Here is a 17,986-nt window from a genome sequence, read left to right on the forward strand (position 1 = left end):
ACAAAGAAAAGATCCAACAGAACTGAATAATGCTTTATATTATGCGTAAATGGAATCAAGCAAATAATGGAAAACTATGTACAGTTGGGTTCATAATAATAGCAGTGTGTTGAAAAGAGTGAGTAAAGCTCCATATCCATATAATAACTTTTAATTTAAATCACACAAATGCATTGGACACTCTGCACATTCTATTCTGAATCACAACATGAAGAAAATGTGCTAAAAGTATTATTGGGTTACAGAAAGTGAAGAAAAACAAATATTAGTCTGTTAAAAAAATAGCAGTGTCATCATTCATCTTTATAAAATGATTAATTTACTAAAATGCTTGAAGTTTAATCTTTCTTGTACATCTCTGAACTAATATTTAGTTGTATAACCATGGTTTCTGAGAACTGCTTCACATCTGTGACAATTGTAATACACGCCACAGTTCCTCTGCATTTCTTGGTTTTGCCTCAGAAACAGCTTTTTTAATGTCAGGCCACAACTTTTCTATTGGATTAAGGTCTGGGGATTGGGCTGGCCACTCCATAACGTTAATCTACCAAGAGTAGATTAAAAAGGTCTACCAAGATGCTGCTTGCTTACTGGTGTGTTCGGGGTCATTGTCTTGTTGAAACACCCATTTCAAAGGCATTTCCTCTTCGGCATAAGGCAACATGACCTCTTTAAGTATTCTGATGTACTCTAATTGATCCATGATACCCGGAATGTGATAAATAGTCTCAACACCATAGTACGAGAAGCATCCCCATATCATGATGCTTGTGCCTTCATGCTTCACTGTCTCCACAGTGTACTGTGGCTTGAATTAAGTGTTTGGGGGTCGCCTGACAAACTGTCTGCGGCCTCAAGACCAAAAAAAGAACAATCTTGCTTTTATCAGTTCACAAAATATTGCACCATTTCTCTTTAGGCCAGTCAATGTGTTCTTTGGCAAACTGTAACCTCTTCAGCACGTCTTTTTTTCAACAATGGGACTTTACAGGGACCTCTTGCTGATAGCTTGGCTTCACATAGCTGTCTTCTAATAGTCACAGTACTCACAGGTAACTTTAGATGTTCTTTGATCATGCTGGAACTGATCATTGGCTGAGTCTTTGCCAGTTTTGTTATTCTTTGACCCATTCGAATGGGTTTTCCGTTTTTTCCACGTCTTAGTGGTTTTGGTCTCCATTTTAAAGCATTGGATATCATTTTAGCAGAGCAGACTATCATTTTCTGCACTTCTTTGTATGTTTTCCCATCTCTGATCAACTTTTGAATCAAAGTACGCTGTTCTTCTGAACGATGTTAGGACGACCCATTTTACTCTGATTTTCAGAGAGAAATGCACAGGACAACCTTTTCTGCATTTATCCTTAAATAAGGAGAACTTGTTTGACACCTGTTTTTCACAGAACAATTAACCTCTCCAACTGAACTTTACACTGCTATTATTTTGAACAAGCCCCATTATAATCAATGATTTAACACAAAATCAGGTGCATGCAAGCCATGACTGTTGGGTCTGTTGGTTTTCTATTAATCCACTACACCTACAAGTAAAATATTTACCATGTAGAAATATAATTTCTCCCAAAAACAATTATTGATCTGGTTACTGATGTTGAACTGCTATTATTTTGAACACAAATGTATGTTCATGAGTACTGGTTCAACTTTTATACTGCAAAAAAGCAGCCATAATTAATGAGTTTAGAGTGTTGAATTTGTCATTTAGGTTGATTAGTGATCCTTTGTTTAGGACAGAGATATTGTGGAATTGGATAGTGTGGATCTAAATATGGGACTTCATGTAAGCTAGATGCATTAAACATGATGGACTGGACAAAACAAACAGAGACATCAGATAATATGCAGATTATCATCTTTTATTGGTGTAGGCCCACTTCAGTTACTGAGTAAAATTTTGCATGCAACTCATATTATATGAGTTTAAGCTCATCTATGCTCTTCTATTCAATCCATATTCACTCTTCAGCTTCTTTACCCTGCAAAAAACATTAATTATTTAATAATTAATTAGTTAGATAGATAATTAATTCATCATTCATTCATTTAATTTTCTAAGCATAAAAAGTTCCTACCCTTCCTAATTCACGGCTCTTGACCCGGAGCTTGTTGACCTGCGACTCAGCAATGTCAGCTCTCTCCTGAGCTTCCTCAAGTTCATGTTGCACCTTCCTAAATCTTGACAGATGAGTGTTGGCCTGCTCCTCCTGCAAACAGATTTAGTGGGGGCTTTTTAAGTGCAGATTGATTTCCCTGTTACTTTTACTGTATGTTGCTGTGTAGTAGTTCTGTTTTTGGTTGTATATTGAAATTATTTTGTACACCAAGAACCTATTAAACATATATAAAGTTTTTTATTGTTATTATTATTATTTTTTTTTTTACAAATAAATTTTAAATATGTTACAGTATAATATATCATGTAAGTCAACCTTCCTCAGATATGGTTTTATCCCCCTGCTGGAAAACCAAATATGTTGCCACGTATGTATAACTCTCAAAGATTACTCACAGATTCCTCAGACTGTCTCTTGTAGGCCTTCACTTTCAGCTGCAGTTTGTCCACCAGATCCTGCAGTCTGGTCACATTCTTCCTGTCTTCATCAGTCTGTGTGGGAGCAATTGAACACATCAAGTAAATATTAGTGTTATTGAAATACCAAAAATATTTTGAACAATAGAATATCAAGAACATTAGAAATAAGATGTTGTATGGTTCTCTTGTAGAAAGAAATTGTAGTAAGAGTTGTAGACGTTGCATCAAGAATAAATTTTATAGGTTGATGTAGTACCTGGTAAGTAAGTTCTTTCACCCTTCTCTCATATTTACGGACACCTTTTATAGCCTCAGCTGCACGCCTCTGCTCACCTTCAACTTCGTTTTCCAGCTCACGGACCTGAAGGATAGGCATCAATTTAAATATACATGATTCAGAAATAAAAACAGACATGGGTAATACGTTTTTACTATTATGATTATTACTATTATGGCCTTAAAAACAATTTAATCCAACATTAATCCCAAATGGCTTTCATAACAATTCTATCTACTGCCCACTAGAGTTAGAACGGTTGTGTAAATTTATGTATTTCATATACATTATATACATGCGCAGAACTGCAGTGCATTATTATACATACTCTAGCCTCCAGTTTCTGGATTTGCTTCTTTCCACCCTTCATGGCGATACTCTCAGCCTCATCCAAGCGGTGCTGAAGATCCTTAACTGTGATCTCTAGGTTCTTCTTCATCCTCTCCAAGTGAGCACTGGTGTCCTGCTCCTTCTTCAGCTCCTCTGCCATCATGGCAGCCTGCAATTTTTTTTAATGGTTAACCTTAAATTGCAAGGATTGCATTGTTTGTTTTGTTTGTTTGTTTGTTTTGGCTTCCATTTATTGTATTATTTTTATATAAAATTTGATAAGTGCTGCTGTGTAAGTGATAGTGACCTAAGCTATGTATGAACAACCATGCATTAACCATCATGCTGGTACAAAGCTTCAGTGTATGGTTTGCTGAAATATTACAAATGGAAGCCTGTGGAGTGCACTACTTTACTCACATCAGTGATAGCTTTCTTGGCCTTTTCTTCAGCATTGCGTGCTTCCTGTACAATGTCTTCCATTTCACCCTGAATCTGCACAAGATCAGCCTCCAGCTTCTTTTTGGTGTTAATGAGGCTGGTATTCTGAATAGGACGAAATGATTAGGTTTTATTAAAGAACAAATTATTAAGTCTTAATGCAAAATTTACACATTTACAAGCATTTTCTTACCTGAGAATGAAGTAGAGTCACACGCTCACTGGCATCCACCAGCTCCTGTTCAGCCACTTTGCGGCCTCTCTCCGTTTGCTCCAGAGCAGCTCTAAGTTCCTCAATCTCTGCCAGCATCAGGTTGTTTCTGCGCTCCACCATGGCGACCTGCTCCTTCATGTCTTCTTGTACTCGAAGAGCCTCATCAAGATGCAGTTGTGCATCCTGAAAAAAAAAAAACAGTGATTTTTTTTTTTCTTTACAATCAGACAGCTTTAAGGTTTAGTGTTTCAATTTGTAAACCTACCTTAAGCTGTCCTTGGACGTTTCTGAGTTGTTTCTGGGCTTCAGAAGCCTGGCGATTGGCATGGCTCAGCTGGATCTCCATCTCATTGAGATCACCCTCCATCTTCTTCTTGATTCTGAGAGCATCATTTCTGCTTCGGATCTCAGCGTCCAGAGTGCTCTGCATAGATTCAATTACCCTCTGGCTGTTTCTTTTGATCTGCTCCATCTCCTCATCCTTCTCGGCCAACCTTCTGTCAATCTCGCTCTTCACTTGGGTGAGTTCCAGCTGGATACGAACAATCTTGGATTCCTCATGCTCCAGTGTGGCCTGAAACATTGAGTGAAAAGAATTTCAACAATCCTAGTAACAGAATAAATAGTGAATTATTAACTTTTGAAGCCTGTGTACATGAAACATACCTCAGCTTCCTCGAGAGCTGTTTGTATTTCTGATTTCTCACACTCCACAGTCTTCTTTCCCTTTTCCAGCTCATGAATAGTTTTTCCAGTCTCACCAAGTTGCTCTGTTAAATCTGAGATCTCCTCTGTATGGACACAAGTACATACAATCTAACCTTCTGAAAGAAGTCTTAAACAGGATACTAGTTTGGCATGGTCATAAAAATATTTTGCAGGGGTATACACGTGGACTTACGTTGAAGGTTTTTGTTCTCCCGCTTCAGAGTCTCCAGCTGGTCAAGAGCTTCTTCATAGGAGTTCTTCAACTTGAAAAGTTCTGTGCTAAGAGAGCGTGCCTCTTTCTGTGCTCCCTCCAGCTCTGCTTGACTTTCCTCAAATTTTTGCTTCCATTCAGCCAAGATCTTAAAATAATTAATATCTAAAGTTATATTTTAGCTTCTATGTTAACTCTGGTGGAATTTTAACTTTACAAATACAAGGTGACACAGAATAACGGGAATTTTTGAAACGTATTGTTAGCCATTAGCAGGTGGTAGCACTGTGGTTTAGTGACATTTAGCAAGTAAACACTCTGCTATTTTAGTAATCATGGAACAGTGGAACAGGCAATACAATTTATTTCTTTTATCACTTCTAGTTTTATTGGATTGTAAAAAAGTTCCCATTTTTTTGTGTCACCCTGTACAAGCTTGCTAATTAGATATACAATATACTTATGTGTTCAGTTTATCATTGTTACTTAGCAAGTGCATTTTTAAATATATTTATTAATTGAAAAAATCAATATAGGTCATATACGTCAATATAGGTTCAATATTACCTTGTCAAAGTTTCTTTGTTTCTTGTCTAGGTTGGCTGCAAGTGAGTTGGCTCTCTCTACATCAATCATTAGGTCCTCCACTTCATTCTGTAATCTCTGTTTTGTCTTTTCCAGTGAGGCACATTTGGCATTCACAGCTTCAATGGACTCCTCAGCGTCTTGCAAGCGCTGGGCAAGCTTTTTCCTTAAAACAAGTGCCAATATACTATGACATAATGTTCTTTTAAAATAAATGTTAAATTACGATAATAAAGCTATTTACTTTGCCTCCTCAAGTTCTTCAGTGCGCTGAATGGCATCAGTTTCATATTTGGTTCTCCACTGAGCTACCTCGCTGTTCGCCTTTGACAGTGCACGTTGCAACTCAGCTTTGGCTTCCTGCTCTTCTTCAAACTGCTCTCTAAGAAGATCACAGTCATGGCGGGCTGACTGCAAACCATGGGCCAGGGCATTCTTTGCCTTAAAAGTACATAAAGGGGAACATTTATCTTTGGATCCTTTTTAAATCAATTAAAGTTACTGTTAAAATATAAAAACTTACCTTGACCTCTTCCTCAACATGCCTTTTTAGCTCCTCAATCTGCTGCGTATAAGCTTGTTTGCTTCGAGTCAGCTGAGAAACAAGAGCTTCTTTCTCTTCCAGTTGACGCCCCATTTCACCTATTGCAGAAATTACAACATAATTTTCAGAAGCGGGGTGAGGGGGAAATATTATAAGTATACTTTATTCTTTAATAAAGTCTTCTGCTGTTTAGGTTTATTCAGATTCTTTACCATTTTCTGTCTGAAGGCGTGCTTTGTAGGTTCCAAGGTCATTCAGCTGGCGAAGTTGCTCCTCATTCTTGGTCTTGAACTCACTCATTTGATCTTCCAGGGTACGGCACATCTTTTCAAGATTAGCCTATCAAAATAGCCCCAATGGCATGTTTTAATGTTTCAATATTCATGTAGCACATTGCCTCACAGTGTGGATTGATGATCTGTTTACCTTTGCTTTGGCAACAGCTTCCATATTGCTAGTCAGATCATCAATCTCCATTTTGAACTCACTCTTCTCTTTTTCCAGCTTCTGCTTGACCCTCTGAAGGTTGTCAATCTGCTCCCCAAGCTCTGCCACACTGTCAGCATGCTTCTTACGGAGAGCTGCAGCAGTGGCTTCATGCTGCAGGGTGGATTCCTCAAGATCACGACGCAACTTTTGGAACTCAGCCTCACGTTTCTTGTTCATCTCAATCTGGGCAGAAGTGGCTCCTCCAGCTTCCTCAAGTCTCTCACTGATCTCTTCCAGTTCTCTGGAGAGATCAGCTCTCTGCTTTTCAACCTTAGCACGGGCAGCACGCTCTGCTTCAATCTCTTCTTCAAGCTCCTCAATTCGTGCCTGTAATGAATGTATTATTCTGTGATGAGTTTGTACTACATTTATTAGCACAAAATAATAAGAGAGAATGACAAAGTTTATCATGTTTAGAATGACCTGGAGTTCTTTAATCTTCTTCTGAAACTGTGCTCCAAGAGACTGCTCATCCTCAATCCTGCTAAGAAGCTGGCTTGTTTCAAATTCTTTCCTATTGGTCATAAAAATAATTAGTTCAGAGATGAGCATTTTGAATAAGAGTCTCACTTATTATATTTAGTGAACACTATCATGGTGTTCAAGCTCTTACTTTTTTAACTTTTCATCCGACTGCTGCTTGTCATTTTCCAGATCCATTATGGATTCCTGGGCCAGTTTAAGGTCGCCCTCAAGCTTTCTCTTAGCTCGTTCAAGATCCATACGTAGCTTCTTCTCTTGTTCGAGAGAGCCTTCAAGCTTTTGTAGGCAAAAATAACAAATTAGGATAGAGATCAAGCACTTAGTTAATAATATATGATTGTTATGTAACATTTTATTTAGATTTTTGTTTGAAAACCTTACATCATCTACTTGTTGTTCCAGCTTAACTTTGGCTTTAGTCAGAGTATTGACTTTGTCTTCCTCTGCTTGGAGATCATCAAGAGTTTGCTGATGTGCCTCTTGAAGAGCTTTCTTTTCCTTTGTCAACTTCACAATGGTCTCATCTAGAGATGCCATTTCTTCAGTAAGATTTTTGACCTAAAAATACACTTACATAAGCACTGGTGGATGTCATGTTATCAAATGATAAATGCCTTCAGTCATTATCAAATAATAAATCACTAGAATAGAGACCTTGTTCTCAATAGCATGCTTCTCCTTCTCCACTTTAGCTAGGGTTAGCTCCAAGTCATCAATGTCTTTCTTCAGCTCAGAACACTCATCCTCCAGCTTTCTTTTCTTGCCAGTCAGTTCAGCATTCATTTCCTCCTCGTCCTCCAGTCTCTCAGTTACCTCTTTTAGTTTGGCTTCGAGCTGGATCTTGCTTTTGATCAGCCCCTCACATCTCTCCTCAGCATCTGAGAGATTTTCAACCTCCTAGAATTGGAAGTGTTGAAATGATTTACATATAACACATTTTTCACTACAAATAAATTCAAATCGAAAAAAAAAAGAGAACTTGATTAGATGTTAAAGAAATAATTGAAAACTTACTGCAGCTACTTGTAATTGCAGGTCATTTTTCTCCTGCAGTAGAGAAACCATTTTTTCCTCAAGCTCTTTCTTCTTTGCTAGAGCTTTGGCCAGATCCTCCTTCATTTTCTCAAAATTTTCCTTCATGGCAGCCATTTCCTTTTCAGTCTCTGCACTCTTCAGAAGAGGTTTGATCTTGAAATACAGCTTCATCCATGGCCAGTGTTTAACATTCATGAATGAGCGGATGTTGTATTGGATGGAGAAGATAGATTCTCTATTACAGAATTCTTTGGTCAGTATTTTGTGGTAATAATGAATTTAACCTGAAACAAACATATTTTTAAAAGCCCTAAAATATAATACCTTCTCTCCATCATCTTGACAAACTCCCTTCTCATAAGGAAACCTCGGCACAGAGCTTGAGTCATGGTTACCAGAATAGCAAGCTTTTCATCTCGCATCTCCTCAAGGAGACCCAACAGCCCAGCTTTGAAGAATACCTGTAATATTATTATTATTTATTTATGTATTTTTAAAATAAGTATTTATACACCATTTTCTAGTGAATGTTAGTAAAAGCTAGCTGCCAGTTTTGCTACAATTTTTTTTTTTACCTTGGTATGCCCAAACTTGTACTGGGTATGATCCACATCAATGGAACCGAGAAGCTTCTCTGAAGCTTTCTTGTTATCAATGAACTGCCCCTCTGGGATGATACTGGCATTCAATACTTTGTATCTAAGAGACAGGAAGCCTCAATAACTTAGACAGTAGTTTCATATGCACATGTGCGAATACTGTATGTACAAACTATGTGTGATTACAATTTGCTATGATGTACTTGATTTTTTTGCAGAAAATACCTCTGCTTAAAGTCACCATAGAGGATTCTGCTGGGGAAACCCTTTCTGCAGATTCTGATACCTTCCAGCACACCATTACAGCGCAGCTGGTGGATTACCAGAAAATTCTCCATCAAGCCTACAGATGTGACAAAAAAAGTTTAAAAATGAGGAAATTATATAACATGATATTATGTACTCAGGTTTGGCTTGCTCAGTCGAATTTCTGTTAAACTACTGAACAATGCTTGTCTGCCCTGGAAAAGGTGGATGTGCTTTAGGAATGAAAAGGTGATATAAACTAACCTGGTGTCTTTGACTCATTTGGGATAATGCAACGTACAAAGTGTGGATGAGTGCTTCTTAAGTTGGTCATAAGCTTGCCCAGATTTTCCTGTTGGATTGGAAAACAACCATGTAAACAACCTTCCATTATTACAGGCTTTATGGTTTACTGCTTAAGATGCATTAGAGACAGAGACAATATTTTACCCGAAAGAGTGCGGACACAGTCTGAAAGGAGCCACCCTTTTTCTTTCCACCTTTTTTGCTACCTTCAGCTGTTGATTCAACATAACAATAATGTTGCTTTGAATCAGAACATCAAACTGAACAATTATTCTGATACTACAAATAGAATGGCAACACACCTTCAGAACCAGCATGAGAAGCAAACAGAGTTTGCAAAAGTTTAACTGATGACTTCTGGTACAACTGAACAACAGAGTCATTCAGTGGGTCCTTATTTTTTTCCAGCCAGCCTGCAATGTTGTAGTCTACTGTGCCGGCATAGTGCACCAGGGAGAAGTGAGCCTCTGGCTTGCCTTTGACAGGTTTTGGCTTCTGGAAGCATGTACTTTTACCAAGGTGTTGGTCATACAACTTGTTCTTGAATGTCATGTCTGTGGCCTTGGGGAACATACACTCTTCTTCAAGGATGGAGAAAATACCCATTGGCTGTGTGTAAGAGCAGAATTTTAGCATTATGTTATTTAAGAGAAGAGCAAATAATAATTTTGTTCACCTACCAAAAACTGTTAACACTGTAGTTATTCCTTACCTTCTCAATAAGCTCAATGCAGGCCGCCAAGTCCATACCAAAGTCAATAAACTCCCAGTCAATTCCTTCTTTCTTGTATTCCTCTTGTTCCAGCACAAACATATGGTGGTTGAAAAACTGTTGCAGTTTCTCATTGGTGAAGTTAATGCACAGCTGTTCCAAACTGTTATACTGTTAAATAAAACAGATGAGCTACTTTTTTCACTATTTTTTCCTGGATGGAAGTATATTAATCTTAGTGCCTAATTTACTTACATCGAAAATTTCAAAGCCAGCAATATCCAGCACCCCAATGAAGAACTGCCTTGGCTGTTTGGTATCCAACATCTCATTGATACGAACAACCATCCACAAGAACATCTTCTCATAAACTGCCTTACTCAGAGCATTGGTAGCATTGGTAACCTGATAAATGAATTATTTAAAAATGTAAAACCACTTTTAATGGTGGAAACTTATAATTGTACATTTTATTTTCTCAGCATCTGAGAAGGTCTCATTACCTGTGGCACAGTCTGCCCTTTGGTCACAAACTCATTCCCAACCTTGACTCTTGGAAAGCACAAACATTTCAGCATGTCAGCTGAATTCAGGCCCATGAGGTAAGCAATTTTATCAGCCACTGAAGGAATAAAGTTTATATAGATTTATAAGCTGAAAGATCTACAAAGTCACTTTTTATTTCAAGTTAACAATTTTTTGATATGTTGATTATTCCAAACACTTATCTAAGGACAGAAATCTTTTTCGGTTATTGTTACCTAAAACAATATAAATCAATATGGTCCACACCACATTAGAGTAATATAAAAATGATAAAAATCCTGTTGGTCTGAATGATCAGAACTTGACTTGAGGTCACACTTACCCTCCGTTCCATCTGGCTCGGCCTGCTCTTCTCTTTGCTTCTGCTTAAATTTCATGTTCCCATGATGCATCACAGCTCCTGTCAGCTTGTAAATGCCCATTTTCTCCTCTGCAGTGAAGCCCAAGATGTCAATTGCAGTCTGAGAAACAAGAAAACACTCATTTACACGACATATCAGTTGTCAGTCACAAAGGCAGCCTTGAGCAGAACGAAAAATTATGTCTAATTTTATACATTAAATATCAGAGTTTACTTCTGTATAAACAAATGTTCTTACATCTGTGGCAATAAATTCTTCCACATCGTTGATGCTTTTGACTGTTATCTCTCCCTGGCTGATCATTGGATAGTCATATGGGTTAGTGGTGATCAGAAGAGCCTCTGCAGAAATGGCAAAAAAATACAATGCCTCTTAAAATATACTACATACAGTACAGTACACTTTTGCTTACCATGTGTGCACACTACATTATCAGTTTAAAACCCATGTATGAATCTATTACCTAGCAGTTCAGGCTTGTGCCCAGTTGCGAGCTGGTAGAAAATATGGTAGCTCCTCTCAGCTGACAGCTGGAATGTTACTCTTGACTTTTCCAGTAGATCTGTTTATATGGGATAAATGCTACTTAGTCATGAGGAGATAGATATTAGGCATGTTAGATATATATTTTTATTATAATATAATGAAATAACTTGCAAGTTTCAATATCAGCTGAGGCCAACTTTCCAGTTGAGCCAAAATGGATTCTGATGAATTTACCCTATAAAAGTACATAAAATTGTAAATAGTATGCATGATGCAAAATATTGTCTTTAGAAGAAAAAAAAAAGTTTAAAACCAACCAAAAAAAAATCTTACAAAGCGAGAGGAGTTGTCATTCCTCACAGTTTTGGCGTTACCATAAGCTTCCAGCAAAGGGTTAGCTGCAATGATTTGATCTTCCAGCGATCCCTGAGGGTTAAACATTTTTATTAGATGATAACAAGCATTCCTCCATTAAGTATACAGCTTAGACTACAAATAGCATTTAACTTTTTCACCAACCTGCATTTTTCCAGGAGTAGGTTCTGCTTTCTTCTGTCCAGACACTGCGATTGTCGCAAAGTACTGAATGACCCTTTTGGTGTTTACAGTCTTTCCTGCACCAGATTCTCCACTAAAGAACCAGTTCAGAAATTACAGTTATAAGCTCTAATAGTTCCTTTTGGAATCCCTAAAGCATAATTCTAATATATTCAAGCTAGAAAACAACAAAAGCATTTCCACTGGTTTTACATAATTCTCTAAACACTACTCGATTAGAATAAATTCATAAAACATGAACAAAGCAAAGTAAACCACTATTATGTTAATATTCACTGCGGGTATGGTGGCCCAGAGCCCATTTACATGGGTTAGCAGAGGGATGTCTACTCATTCAAATTAGTGTATAGGCATAAACTTTGTATAGTTTTATTTTAAAATGATGCTCCCTGATAGCTCTTGAATCATAAAATGAATTATCAGGTAACACAGTTTGTTATGCTCAGTGGCCAATTTTGATATTGACACCACATTTCAGAACTTACGTGATCAGGATTGACTGGTTCTCACGATCTGCAAAAAAAATTGTATGTAGATATATTTACTAAGAACATAACTGATTAATTATATCGGTAGACTTTTGAAACCTTCATACCAGTGAGCATAAACTGATAGGCATTATCAGAGATGGAGAAGATGTGAGGAGGGGCCTCAATTCTCTTTTTACCCCTGTAAGCCCCTACTACGATACTGTCATACACTGGGAGCCATTTATAGGGGTTCACAGTGACACAGAACAACCCGGAGTAAGTCTGTAAAGGGGAAGAGATTAAGCGCTAAATGTAATCGATATTTGTAAATATTACATTTATGTTTAACATAAGTTACTATTTTAGTAAAGTATATTAACCTCCTGAGACCCAACAAAAAGAATTGGAAGTTTAAGTGGCTAACATTTTTTTGTATTTGTATACTCACATAAATCATCCATGCTGCATAACGCTCTTTGAGGTTGTACAGCACAGCAGGCTCATTGAGGTGGGTCATCATGGCCATGTCCTCAATCTTATCAAACTTTGGAGGGTTCATAGGAAAGATGTCATCTTCCTTTACTGTCAAGGTCTGCAGTAAAAAAAAAATAATAATAAATTAATTGTAACTGACATTAATATCAGACGTAAAACATTTGGTGATTTTTTTTTCTTCCCTCACCTTGCCAGACAGAGTTTTGACGGTGGCTTTGCCACCCTCTCTGCTCTGGAGGACCCCTTTGAGGTACATCTCAGCCGGTTCAGACACAAAATAGGCAGTTTTGGCATCAAATGGTAAATTCTGTGCTTCTAGCCTTTCTCGCTCTGGCTTCCGGAGGAATACGGCCGCCGGGCCAAAGCACTCCATCTCCGGATCCGAACTCATGGTGACACCTTACTGGAGAGAACATTACCTTTACCAACTTTTTGAAGCTCTTTCCATCTAATCATGTAACATATTTTGTCTAATTGTGCAACATGAAGAACATGTTAATATAATTATATAATGAATTTGATATTGGAAATTTCGATTCATGGGTTTTGTACATGTGACATGCAGTAGTTTCGGAAATTTAGTTATTGAGTAAATTCTGCAAGTTCTAATCTGAAAATGCTTGTGATCTTGGTACAATAAATGAATTCTATAGTGATGGAATAAAAAAATGCAAAAAATCAACCACAAACATGATGTTTGTCTATTCACCCTGTCTGTTGCCTCTCAGAAAGTTGTTGGTTTTAGGGCTGCTGTGCGATTCTGTGAATGACAGCAAAGTCTGAATAATATATTGTTAATCATCATTTTAGAATATGGTTTTTGCTTTTGTTTTGTTTTCATGTTCTTGTACAGAAGAAAAAACTGTAAACCACTCACCTTTGGGTGCCTGCGTGTCCGATGAGTATTCTCCAGCTGACTCTTATATAGACCTTTTAATGTGTCGTCACCATATCTGAGCCTCTCAATTTGGTCATGAATTTTTACTTTGTCCACTAATGTTTGCCTTCCTTAGACAGCATCTCATGACCACACCAGTGTCTTATTTTTATCCTGTGATGAACCGATGCCATCTTATGAGCACAGTGGTTTTGTTTTAGCACATAATGGATATAAATAATTAATCAAAACATCTTTGTTGTTTACGTGATTTAATTTAAAATCAGGGGCATTGTTGTTCCTTATATTATTTTTGTTATTATTATTAATAATATCAATATTATTATTATTATTATTATTATTATTGTTATTATCAGTATCAATATTGTTAAAGTACTATTGATTCATTACATGTGAATCAATCAAAAATTATATTTCTTCCAATTTTGTACAGGAAAAACTTTTTTTGTCTTTGTCTTTCTGAAGGATAGTCATAAAAAACTCAAGGTCGGATAGTTGAGTAGCGCCAGGTAGTTTTTAATGCTTCTTTTGAATGTCCTCTGGCATTATAAAGCTACCTACTATAACTGTGGATAAGACACCAAATGTCACTTGTATAAAGTTGCAAGGGCCATGGAAGCCCAACACGTTATGAAGAAATAAAATTGGTATAGTGTCATACCAAAAGCGCTAAGAAATGACAGGAGCTGCCAAAGAGATTACAGTGTACCACACTAAAGACAGCTGAAGTTCCTCAAGTCTCTCCCGGGGCTCTGACAAAGACCATGATGTTGACAGGCCCACTTCATTTAGTCTGAACTTGTATCTTCACCTTTCCTCCCTCCTTACACAAGACCTTAACTTTCCTTCTTTAATATAAGTGTGGAATATGAATAGGATGTGTGTATAATTTTTAAATAAGAACACATTTTAAAATGTATTATGAGAAAAACAAGAGAGTTAGTTTGTAAAGATTTTCTGTTCACTTTATAGATGATAAGCACAAATGCCAGTGTAATAAAAGCGAAAGATAAACAAAAGGATGCATCTTCAGATGACCATTCAGCAATGTGTATCCTTGTGGTATTGTGGTATGTCATTTATGTTGTAAGATTTATTGGAAGGCTTCTGTCAGCCAGTAGCTCAGTCTTTCCATGGGAAATGTGATCCCACATTGGCAATGAACAGAAAGCATAAGAAATTCTAAAGCAGTTACTCTTGAGATATAATGAGCTTGAGGAGTGAATAAAAACATGATATTCGATAGCGCACTCATAGCATTATATTCTTATTTGGACAAAATATAAATATAGCTCTCTGTGCATTTAATGAGCCAAGTGTCAGCATGCTTGAGAGGCGCATTGTGTTAATACACCTTTGAACTCCTTGTGCTTTGCATTTTATTATGAGCCTGCAAAAGTCAATGGACTGTTTTCACATGGCTTAGTAGTTCATAAAGATGATGCTGAAAAACTGAAGAGTAGGACCAAGATTTAAGACACAACACTTCACCTACCAGAAAACATCATCACTGGAGGTTTTAAAAACAGCAAGTTCTCTGATCACCATCACATTTACTGTAGTAGGTAACATTAAGGGAGATCATTAATCATGCTCTAATATTTTAGAAATCAGATATATTTACTGTTTAAAAAAATAAAGAGAACGCTTAGTCCCGGTATGACTTGAACCATGCATACACATACAGTATGAGAGGCGTTCAAGTCAAACTGGGACTAAGTGTTTATTTTTTTTTGAGCAGTATATATATATTTATAGGCTATATTTACATCTATCTATCTATCTATCTATATATATATATTCACATGTCCTATCTTCTCAAGCGCTTACCATGGGTACTTCAGTTTCCGCATTTCTTATCTTGTCAGTGCCCTAAATTGCTCCTGGGTATAAATGAGTGTGTAAATACATGTATGCTTTGCACCTAGTGTTTCCAGGAATATTGACCAGACCTTCCACAGCCCTGACATGAAAGTTATAAAGATAAATGACTGAAGGGAATGAAGGGATTAGGTTAATTGGTCTTGAGGGACAGTCCATTTTTTCAAACCACCTGCTGATATCTTTTGACACTTTGTCTGATTGCGAGAATCTATCAAAGACAGATGGGTAATAAAGAGCTTAGTCTTCTTCTTGGGTCACAATGAGGACACAAAAACGTTATTTTAAAGTTCTTTTTATAAAGACTTCATAATATGTACATGCATTTAATAGGATATCTATAGAAAAAAACCATTATTATACTTAAAACAAACCTTACCAATGTTTATTAGATATTATGAAGGAGTTTTATTAATAGCCTATTATTGGTGCCTACATAAGTCGATATATGTAATTTTTAGTTAGCTGTAAAATCAGAATTCTTATTAGAATCTTCTTGTCAGCTTATACTGTATAGCTTAGACTATACAGTATCATCTCAGTAGTTTACCCATTGCAATATGTATAAATATTGTGTCCTTTTTTATAACCTCTTTGTAAGGAGCGACATACTAATGAAAATAGTGTTTTGGGACGGTGTAGAAAAAGTTAAACTTCATATATACACAGTTTCATTTAAAATGTCATGTTTGAAAGCTCTGTTTGAAAACCTGGGTTGGTTGATCTTACGGAATGTGGTTTAATTACTAAACAATAATTAAAACTCTATTTAAAAAAGTGTTTTACATGGGATCATCATACCGTACTGTATTATCTTGTTATAAAAGTACATAAAAATGGCTTTGCTGTCCAAAGTGCTTAAACACAAGGAGTTATTTTTCTTATACTGCTAGTACTGGGTTAAAACCTTGGTTGGTGAAGTCAGAGGTTTAAATCACTTTACAATATCTTCTTCTTTGTCTTTCGGCTGTTCCCTTTCAGGGGTCGCCACAGCGAATCATCTGCCTCCATCTAACCCTATCCTCTGCATCCTCTTCTCTCACACCAACTAACTTCATGTCCTCTCTCACTGCATCCATAAATCTCCTCTTTGGTCTTCCTCTAGACCTCTTGCCTGGCAGTTCCAACCTCAGCATCCTTCTACCAATATATTCACAATCTCTCCTCTGAACATGTCCAAACCACCTCCATCTGGTCTCTCTGACTTTATCTCCAAAACATCTAACATGGGTTGTCCCTCTGATAAACTCATTCTTAATCCTATCCATCCTTGTCACTCCCAAAGAGAACCTCAACATCTTTAGCTCTGCTACCTCCAACTCTGCCTCCTGTCTTTTCTTCAGCGCCACTGTCTCTAAGCCGTAGAGCATCGCTGGTCTCACCACTGTCCTGTACACCTTTCCTTTCATTCTCGCTGAATCACTTTACAATATATATTATATCAAATATATATATAAAATATATCAAATATATTATATATCAAAACTGAGCTCAGGCTCATCCTGTTACCCCTGATCATCTTTGAGATGTTTCTGCAGCTTAATTGGAGTCCAGTTGTGGTAAATTCAGATGATTGGACATGATTTGGAAAGGCACACACCTGTCTATATAAGCTCCCACAGTTGACAGTTCATGTCAGAGCACAAACCAAGCATGAAGTCAAAGGAATTGTCTGTAGACCTTCGAGACAGGATTGTCTCAAGGCACAAATCTGGGAAAGGTTACAGAAAGATTTCCGCTGCTTTGAAGGTCCCAATGAGCACAGTGGCCTCCATCATCCATAAGTGGAAGAAGTTTGAAACCACCAGGACTCTTCCTAGAGCTGGCCGGCCATCTAAACTGAGCGATTGGGGAGAAGAGCCTTAATCAGGGAGGTGACCAAGAACCCAATGGTCACTTTATCAGAGCTCCAGAGGTCCTCTGAGGAGAGAGGAGACCCTTCGAGATGGACAACCATCTCTGCAGCAATCCACGAATCAGGCCTATATGTTAGAGTGGCCAGACGGAAGCAACTCGGAAGCACATGGCAGCATGCCTGAAGGGCTCCCAAACCATAAGAAACAAAATTCTCAGGTCTGATGAGAGGCTGATCTGTTTGAGATATCAAAAATCCCTCTACAATTTTGCATCTTTAATGTATTTATATCACATAGGCCAGGTTTGGTCTCATATAAATTCCCTAGAAGGAGTATATCAAAATCCTTCAGGTGCGTTTTGGCAAATGACCCAAAATAACCGACTTCGTTTTCGAGTTGAGCCCAGGACATGCAGTGCACGAAAGTTGTTCGGCTCAATGAGCTCTAAATGTTTAGCGAGTTTTGTGTAAATACGTGCAAGTGTGTATGAGTTCGGCAGTAAAATCTCATCTGAGGGCCCCGGGCCACGCAACTTTTAGACATCCTAATAGCAGCAGATTCCAACCTGTCAGCCAATTTTCAAGAGTTTTTGAGCATGTTAAGGCCTCCGAAAAGCCCAAAATTTTAGAAAAAAAAAATCCTTAGGAAAATAAGAGGGCCCTAAATATGATTTAAAATACTGTTCTACTCATATTCC

The 17,986-nt window shown here is 37.4% G+C and overlaps 1 protein-coding gene across 1 annotated transcript; it reads right to left on the reverse strand.

Annotated features, from left to right (window-relative positions):
* Positions 1 to 1,871: 1,871 nt before the first annotated feature.
* On the reverse strand, positions 1,872 to 13,434 carry myhb (myosin, heavy chain b). Its single transcript, XM_053498528.1, has 40 exons — positions 13,364 to 13,434; positions 12,842 to 13,057; positions 12,608 to 12,751; positions 12,285 to 12,441; positions 12,175 to 12,202; positions 11,651 to 11,762; positions 11,465 to 11,557; positions 11,303 to 11,366; positions 11,109 to 11,207; positions 10,883 to 10,986; positions 10,606 to 10,744; positions 10,241 to 10,359; positions 9,993 to 10,142; positions 9,738 to 9,908; positions 9,328 to 9,634; positions 9,170 to 9,237; positions 8,984 to 9,071; positions 8,699 to 8,816; positions 8,450 to 8,573; positions 8,199 to 8,335; positions 7,854 to 8,109; positions 7,494 to 7,736; positions 7,221 to 7,397; positions 6,970 to 7,115; positions 6,780 to 6,870; positions 6,294 to 6,683; positions 6,080 to 6,206; positions 5,847 to 5,965; positions 5,568 to 5,764; positions 5,306 to 5,489; positions 4,721 to 4,886; positions 4,486 to 4,610; positions 4,085 to 4,393; positions 3,799 to 4,002; positions 3,585 to 3,710; positions 3,163 to 3,333; positions 2,814 to 2,918; positions 2,534 to 2,629; positions 2,097 to 2,228; positions 1,872 to 2,000 (listed from the first exon to the last, which is right to left on the reverse strand). The coding sequence occupies exons 2-40, from the start codon at positions 13,043 to 13,045 to the stop codon at positions 1,980 to 1,982; spliced, it is 5,811 nt and encodes a 1,936-aa protein (XP_053354503.1). The 5' UTR covers positions 13,046 to 13,057; positions 13,364 to 13,434; the 3' UTR covers positions 1,872 to 1,979.
* Between the last annotated feature and the right edge of the window lie 4,552 nt (positions 13,435 to 17,986).

Source organism: Clarias gariepinus, chromosome 6 (assembly GCF_024256425.1).
Source record: "Clarias gariepinus isolate MV-2021 ecotype Netherlands chromosome 6, CGAR_prim_01v2, whole genome shotgun sequence".
NCBI classification, from domain to species: domain Eukaryota; kingdom Metazoa; phylum Chordata; class Actinopteri; order Siluriformes; family Clariidae; genus Clarias; species Clarias gariepinus.